This window comes from Cavia porcellus, unplaced genomic scaffold, assembly GCF_034190915.1.
Source record: "Cavia porcellus strain 051 isolate PalLab524CR breed Dunkin Hartley unplaced genomic scaffold, mCavPor4.1 scaffold_12, whole genome shotgun sequence".
NCBI lineage: Eukaryota > Metazoa > Chordata > Mammalia > Rodentia > Caviidae > Cavia > Cavia porcellus.
The window spans coordinates 57,081,511-57,089,327 of NW_026947495.1; the positions used below are offsets into that span (position 1 = coordinate 57,081,511).

General features: G+C 38.2%; 2 protein-coding genes across 5 annotated transcripts in view; both read left to right on the top strand.

Annotated features, from left to right (window-relative positions):
* The window catches only part of Cers6 (ceramide synthase 6), a 267,795-nt gene extending 260,364 nt beyond the window's left edge, over positions 1-7,431 (top strand). For all 3 annotated transcript variants that reach the window (XM_063259221.1, XM_003478656.5, XM_003478655.5), the window contains one exon: positions 1,696-7,431. In XM_063259221.1, the coding sequence (XP_063115291.1) occupies positions 1,696-1,848 (153 nt within the window). In that variant the 3' untranslated portion in view covers positions 1,849-7,431. The remainder of the gene's footprint in view (positions 1-1,695) is intronic.
* The window catches only part of Nostrin (nitric oxide synthase trafficking), a 97,950-nt gene that overhangs the window by 15,831 nt on the left and 74,302 nt on the right, over positions 1-7,817 (top strand). The gene's annotated exons all lie outside the window — the stretch shown is intronic.

Genomic DNA, 7,817 nt, shown 5'->3' on the forward strand with positions numbered 1-7,817 from the left:
ATACTCTAAATTGTTCTGGTTTTTTTTTCTGAAGTTAACATAAGTATGGATTTTCCTAAATGCAATCTAAAATAATCTTACTAGGCATGCAAATTGTAAATTAATCAACTGCACCTGGAGTTTTCTACTAGCAGCTTAATTTATAACTAATGGACTTATAATGTGATGGAGCTTTTACCATAATTGTTTGTCACCGTGTTTTTTAAGTTGAAATTTCCTAACCTTCTAGTACTGTGTATCCAGTTTTGGGGGGATATGGCCTCAGTGCAGTCCTATCTCAAAGGCCCCTGGGTGAGATTCATGTGTGATGTTTCCTCCATCCCTGGTTGGAATGGAGCAATGGTTCTCAGCTCATATTTTCATCTGCCCCACCCACCTGAGCAAGATGATGTTCTGCCCCAGCAATGATGGCTTTGAAGTGGCAGACTCTAGGGTTCTTGAGTTGGTGTGAGGGTATACAGACAAGTTATGATGTGGAAAAGCCCCTGGCTTAGTTTGAAATTTCTCCTAGAGATGCCAGTCTCCTCAACCCAGGCATGAGGGCATCACAAGAGGACCACCTGGGGAAAATTTCTACAAAGCTATGCCAACAGATCCCTTTAGGCACCTCATTTATTTAAAAGTTAAAGATCATAAGGCCTGTTGGTTAAAAGTAATTTAGATTTGTAGGGTAAGAGGTTTAAACTATTTCAATTTTAAAAACAGTTGAGTATTGCTCAGCATGATGGCACATACTTGTGACCCCAACACTCAGGAGGCTGCGGCAAGAGGATCACCACCAGTTCAAGGCCAACCTGAGTTACATAGTGAGTTCAAGGCCAGCCTGGAGACATGGGAATAACCCTGTCTCAGGAAAACAAACAAACAAAAGCGAAAGAAAAGAAATCCTAAAAAACAATAGAATAGTTCTTTAATTTTTTCTAAAATTACATCCTTGTTAAAGTATGGCTTTTTTATCCTTCATGGTAATATACAGATTTATCTATCTGGTACTTTATTTTACCAGCCTCATTACTTAAGTGGAGGACTGAAGCAGTTGGCACAGTGGGGCCATTTTTGGAGAATCTGATCAGTGGATTTTCCTCAGAAAATAGTTTAACTGAGGCCCCACCAAAGAGATTCTTAAAATGCCTTCTAATGTCATTAGTTCATGTATGACACATAGAACTACAAAGTCAAATAGAAACCTTTTTAATGATCCATACTAATGAATATGTTCATTAGTGTGATTGAGAGCTAACACTAGGTAATTCTCAAGGAGAATACGCTCACTACAGAATGCATTGATCCATCTGTACCCAATTGAAATGCTATTCTAAGAGTGTAGCATGCTGGTTGGGGTAAGAGGAGAATCATGTCTAGTATGGTGAAGGCAAAACTATGCCACAGGTGTTACTTTTCTTTTATGACAAAAGATATTAACATATGAGTTGTTCGTTTCTAAACTAAAACCTTAGTATTCAGTTTTAATTGTAGTGTTGGCGCTTTATGTTAAATAAGTGTGTTTTGGATTACAGTTTGGGCACTTCTGTCTAAAAGATTTGCCATTGCTGGGGCTCTACTATGTTTTCAGTATCAAAAGATATCTTAAACAGGTCAACATGCCAACTCTATGATACCTAAATCCACTTTTTTAGCATGCTATACCTTGGCTCCATAGACACTGGCTATATTCACTTGTCTTGTGTTCCACAGGTGTCCAAGGATGATAGAAGTGACATTGAGTCTAGCTCAGATGAGGAGGACTCAGAACCTCCAGGGAAGAACCCCCACACTGCAACAACCACCAATGGGACCAGTGGTACTAATGGGTACCTGCTGACCGGTTCTTGCTCCATGGATGATTAATTACTTAAAACTATAAGTCCTGAACAAAGTGAACTGTTTGTTCCTGGAAGTATTTAATGAGTTGCAAATGCAGTTCCTTTCATAATATCTCAGCACCAGAAACAAAAATTAGGATTATCAAAGCATTTTGAATAGTGCACTGCCGTATGTCCTGTCTGTGAATGAAGAAATACCATTCTCTCTATGTAGGCATGCTGTATGTAATTGACACAAGGGAACAGTATTTGCGTTTGTACTGTCTTAGAATATTATTTATTTTTTGTATGTTTGTAAATCTTTGGACAAAAGAGGGTTTTCTGCTCCTTTTATTCCCTGGGTTAATGACAGTGAAGGAGATGTTCCATCCGCCTCTGCCCCTTTCTCTTGCTGTAGTCCGGTGTGATTTGAGCATCAGCTTAGTTTGTCACTTAGAGCAAGCAAAACCCAGTGTGAGAGCCCCACACAGCACCGCTAGGTTTGCTTTCTTTGTGTTACTATGCTCGTTTTAAAACTGTGTAATCAGTCTTGGTGACCATCCTTCCAGTGTGAAGCTTGAAACAGGATCAAGTAGCTTTTAAAATTGTCGCTCTTTGTGGTCAAGTAGCAGTTCAAATAATAAAGAGGATGGTTATTGGGAGGCTTTTTGAATGTTGTGTGGAACTGATTTGGAATACATTTTCTTAACGCACACAGCCAAGATTTGTCCAGCAAATGTGGCAGCCAGTTTGGGGATTAACCTATAGGTTGTGGAAATCGTTTATCCTCTGTATGTGAGACGAATTCAGTGTTCTGGCTCTGAAGGAAGATACTTTGCTTCAACTCTTAGTTATAAACAAAGAAATCACTCTTATAGTAGGAAATTGCTTCGTGTTCTGGGAATAATATAAAGAGAGCAACTGATTTCAACCAGGTTTGCCTACCTTATAATTAGTGCAGTCTTCTGTCACGTCCTGAAAAAAAAAGCTAAGTGTATTTTGGGATGGCAAAGAGAGTCTTTCAAGAATTAGCACAGATCACACCAGTGCAAAGCACTTTATTCCAGCCAGCTTTTGGGGAAAAGCCCTCGCTAGTATTGAACTTGATGTTTTTATTTTGCTGAGCAAAAGAAAGCCAATGGAGGACAGACTGGTATGCCCATTGTTTTTGTCTTTAAACGTAACCCACAGTGACCTTCTTGCTACTAGAAACTGGAGAGTGTTGCACTCCAAGTCCTTTTAATTTGCTTCTTTAAAGACTCGGTTTCCAGGAATTTATATTCAATTTTTATTTTCAGAAAAGCAACAAAATTCTATCAATGACAGTATCAGCAATGAGAAAAATTACTGAAGAATAAAGTCTTCATAAGTCTTCTCCACAGCAGTGTTATACATGGATAAGAATACCATGCACATAAGCCAAAGATTGTCTCTCTTTTCTTCTAACTTCTAGTAAGAGAGAATAAAAGAGGATTACATGTAGTTATTTTATAAATCAAAAAGATTGTCACCCAACACTGGAATCCAAAACAAAAATGCAGGAATATAAATGTATGTACTGTGAAAATAACAGAAAAATATTACTGTGTGTGTGTAGCCTGCTCAAAGCCACTCACATTTAATTAAATGTGCTCAAACTTTGCAGTCTCTGAGTTAATGGTTAAAAGAATAGTTCCAAACAAAAACTTCTTTCATCATAATATTGAGTTTTCCCTACCCACTTCCAAATAAGATGTTTCTGAAGTAATAACTGAAGAAGTCAGAAATATGTCTGCTTGTTTATGTAGAAAACAATGCAGCCTTTTCTGCTGATAGACCCTTATTATATTATTTCACAAGAGAGGCATATATCTAGGCATATAGTTTGTGGATGGCTGAGTTTATGAAACCAGTCACAAAACACCAAAAAGTAGTCACTAGGATGTCTGCTCAAATGCAGATAGATAAAAGTAACATCATGCATAGTTTAGCTGAAAATTTTGAGCCAGTGAAAGATGTTATTGCCTCAGCTATGAGACATACGTGCATCACTTCAATACCTGAGCAAGTCCTCATGATGAATCAAATGAACTTGAGAACTGCAATGCGTCCCAGCGTGGGCCACCCTACACATTTTAGTACAGAAAATAACTTCAAGATCAGCTTGTAAGTTAAAGATTTAGAAGAGGTTCCTGAAATGGTAAAATTGATTCTGTCCTTAGCAGAGGCAAATCTAAATGATCTTTTTCTTTTTTCCTCAGTGTAACTTAGAAGGAAGACTGGGAATAGCCTTGCCAGCTGCTAACATTGACACAGTCCTCTCTACAAGTCTGTTTCACTTTACGTTTTAGGGCAGAGTTCTTTTTCAGCTACTTAAAATTCAAGTTGATAGGTTTTTTTAATCTCTGTCTGTCTACTGCTCTCTGATCGTGGCCTGAGAAAGGCTGACAGAGAAAACTATGTGAAGTAGCTTATCATCACCTGAGCCAGGCTGTAGCTTTTGGGGGGTAACTTTTGTAAATTCAGCTGTAGGCTAGTGAGAGTGGTGTTTCTTGTTAGTTGGCCAGTGGTGACATTCCCTCCTAGTTACATGCAGAGCTTTCCAGGGTACCAAGGGGTATGTAGAAAGGACTCTAGAAAAAGTGGTATTTTACCTCTCCAGTGTTATAGCTTTTCTAGATCTTTTAGTGTGGGAAAACGTAGCAAATGAGGTAGAATTGGGCCTTGGGTTAATAAATGATATAAAAGTATATGATCTATGTGTGTATGTGTTTGTCTCTCCATAAAAAACATTATAAAACCAAAATAATCAGTGATTCATCTTTGTCCATGTTCGTACCATAAAAACACTAGAAGCTCCTCTGGTCCTCTGTTCTTGCTCCCCACCAAGCTGAGAGTGGCAAAGCCCTTTCAGTCGCTTAGCCACAAGCTATGTACGTTACAGTCCAGATCATGAGTACATAAGGTCACACAGAAGTTAGATACAGTTTAGGTTTCCAAGTCAGTCCTGTGGATTTTTACAGTAAAAGAGAAACCATCAGTATTTTGAATTATTCAGGTATTTTGGGGGGAAAGTAGAAAAAAGTCCCTGATCCCCAGGATTGTGTTAACACCCTATACCTGCTGAGCTGTGAAACAGATGGCGTCCTGAGCTACCATCAGAGAACACCACAGCATCTGACAAAAATGATGCAATAAAGGCAGGCAAGAAGTGAGGTGAGAGCAGATTATCTGTAGTCAGAATGGTAGGTGAACTCAAAATGGCCAGTTCCGTTGCTGTCCTTTGCGTTTTGAGTACAGTTGTATGCTATATAATGATGTTTCGGTCAGTGACAGACCACATGGACAATTGTGGTCCTGTAAGATATTAATATATCCTCAGTGTCTAGTCGGCCAGACCATCTAGGTTTGTGTAAGTCTGCTCTGTGATTTTCATATAGTGAAATCACTTACTGGGACATTTCTCAGTATATGTCCCTGTAGTTATGTGATACATGACTGTATTTGACAGAATTTGAATTTGAGCAAACTGAATGCCTTCATTTTAGGTAGAAAAGATCTGAAGCTTCCATTTTATATTAAATTTCATTGTTATTTGAACTAATTAAAATGTGAGTCTTTCTTTCAGCTTGTTTGAGACCACTAAAGAGCTCTTCAAAGATAGTTTTGTGGACAGCCATGATTGTTCACAGTACAATCATAATTCTGCTTTAGTAGTTACTTTTGTCCCTATCTGGAAACATTAAAGCCAAAGTTGCCTGAATATGTGAGTATTTTCCTTAATTTGCAGTGTAAAAACTATATAAATAATTCCAAAGGTATTGAAGGTTTCCATGTATTAGTGTGTGATGGTGTCATTATATTCGGAGAGGTTTCAAGAAGTCTTTTGGAAATAAAAAGTTAAATGTTTACATTTCATGTGATATTTGAGGCGTTAACATTCTCATTAGCTTACTTTTTTGTCTTTGGAGTTTTGCTTTGTGGACAAATAGGAATATCTCAGAAATATTTCTGATATGAAAATAAAAAAAATCAAATCAATGTCAGCCTAAAGATAAGGTGATCTCATAGCACCTTTTAGTGTGCTATAGGTGACTCGTATGAAAAGCAAAGATGTAGGAAACTCTAGTTATTGCACTTGTATCTAGCACATAGTCCGTGGACGGAAAAATCATGAGCAATTCATTAAACACAAACTATTCCTGAAAATACAGCCAGATTTTTTCTTAAAGTACTGTTGTCTCCAGAATCAGTTAAGGTTTCTCTTGGAGAAGTGAAATTTTGCCATTTTCAAATTGCCACTAGCTCGCCTGCTGCCTCTTAGTTCTTTGAAGTGATTGGCCAAAGAAAGGCCCTGGTTTTGCCTTTGTGTGGACAGCACCCTCCCACCTCTAGGGGGCGCTCAGTGCATGCTGAGAAGCCCTGTCCACTATGAAGTTAGAACTGAATAAACAGAGGTAGTATGTGTAGTCCTGGTTTTCATGAAGGAAACTGTATGGGAGAACATAAAACTACCTAAGTACTGTTAATAAGATCTGCAGACGTCCGAAGACGGTCTTTTCTAGCTATTTCCAACTTGGGTTCTCCCCAAAGACTTTGAAAGGAATGTGTTACCAAATGGGCACACACTGAGCCAAAGGAATTGGACAGATCTGGAAGCCAGGTAGCATATGGTATCTCCACACAAAGGGCATTCTCAGGATTGCTGAGGAAGTGATAGGAGGGGCCTGTTATCCTAGAGTCTGTCTTGTTTGATCTCATTCATTCACATTCCTTTGAGCCATCTAAACTCTTGCTAAAAGGAAGCAACCAGGTTGTCAATTTTCTGCTTCGGATTCCTCGCTAGCCTATGGATCAGTCATGTGCTACACCTTTTTCTCTGCTTGGTTTCATTTTTTAGAAAGAAGTTATTATGTCTGTGTGTGTGTGTTTCCTTATTATGGGTTCATGAAGGCATGGCTTGCTGTGCTGGTGTATGTTTTGTGGCCTAGAATCCAGAAACAGCAGCTCTGAGTAAGGTTTCTGTGTTTGGCACAAAAAAAAGGTAGATTTCTTTTTTGTTTCTTTTTTTCTTTTTTGTCTACAGAAATCAAAACCATGATTTTAAAATTATACTTTAAAATTAAGGATTTTAAAAGGTAGCTGCAAAAAATAAATAAAAAGGTTCTGTAACAGGAGCAGGTACGTGACGATTCTGGAACTTCAGTTTAGAGCTTCATTAATTTAAACCTGGAAAACATCCTCCAAGTTTGATTTCCCACAAGTTCACAAAGCCCTTAAGCTCGTGGTTTTCGGCTAGGTCTTGTGTGTCCACATCAGAATCATCTGCTTCCACAACCGTTTGTGGGCATGGAAGGGGCTGGTGGTTAGTTTTTGGTTTGATTTTTTTTTTTCAGCTTTCAGTGAGAAATAGGATAGGAGACAAAACCTTACTTGTTTTCTTAAAACAATTCAGTGCTTGAGTATCTCTGTCAAAAATAGAATGACGTGCTGTTAGCCAATTAGAATTATTTCATGTATTGTTATTGTGTTTTGCTGATTTTATATGAAAGTACTGTTATTCACTCTTGATCTCTGGAAGCAATCATTATTATGAGGATCATTTTACTTTGGAAACACTTTCATAATAAAGATAAGTATTAAGAGTCCAGCGTAAGTGTCCTTTACTGTAAGCATCCGCCTGCTTGTGTTGGGAAACATCACCCTTTCTTGGGTGGAGTTGTGTGAGGGTACATGTTCTCCCTCTTTGTCACAGTCCCCCTGAATCTCAAAATCACTACAGTCATCAAGAAAGAAGTGTTATATTACCTTATCATTCACAAGGGGTGATCAAAATACAGAGTGACTGTTTATATTTTGAAAGTTTTTATAGTAAAAGACACATTGGCATTCAAAATCCTCCTCCACTTAGAACAAATGTATTCCACTGTCCTTGCCACTTTGTGAAGCAGTTGTGAGAGTTCTCTTTTGTGAGTATCTTTATAAGATGTGATAAAAAGTATGGTGAATGCTTATTGCCAACTCCCATCCAAAGAA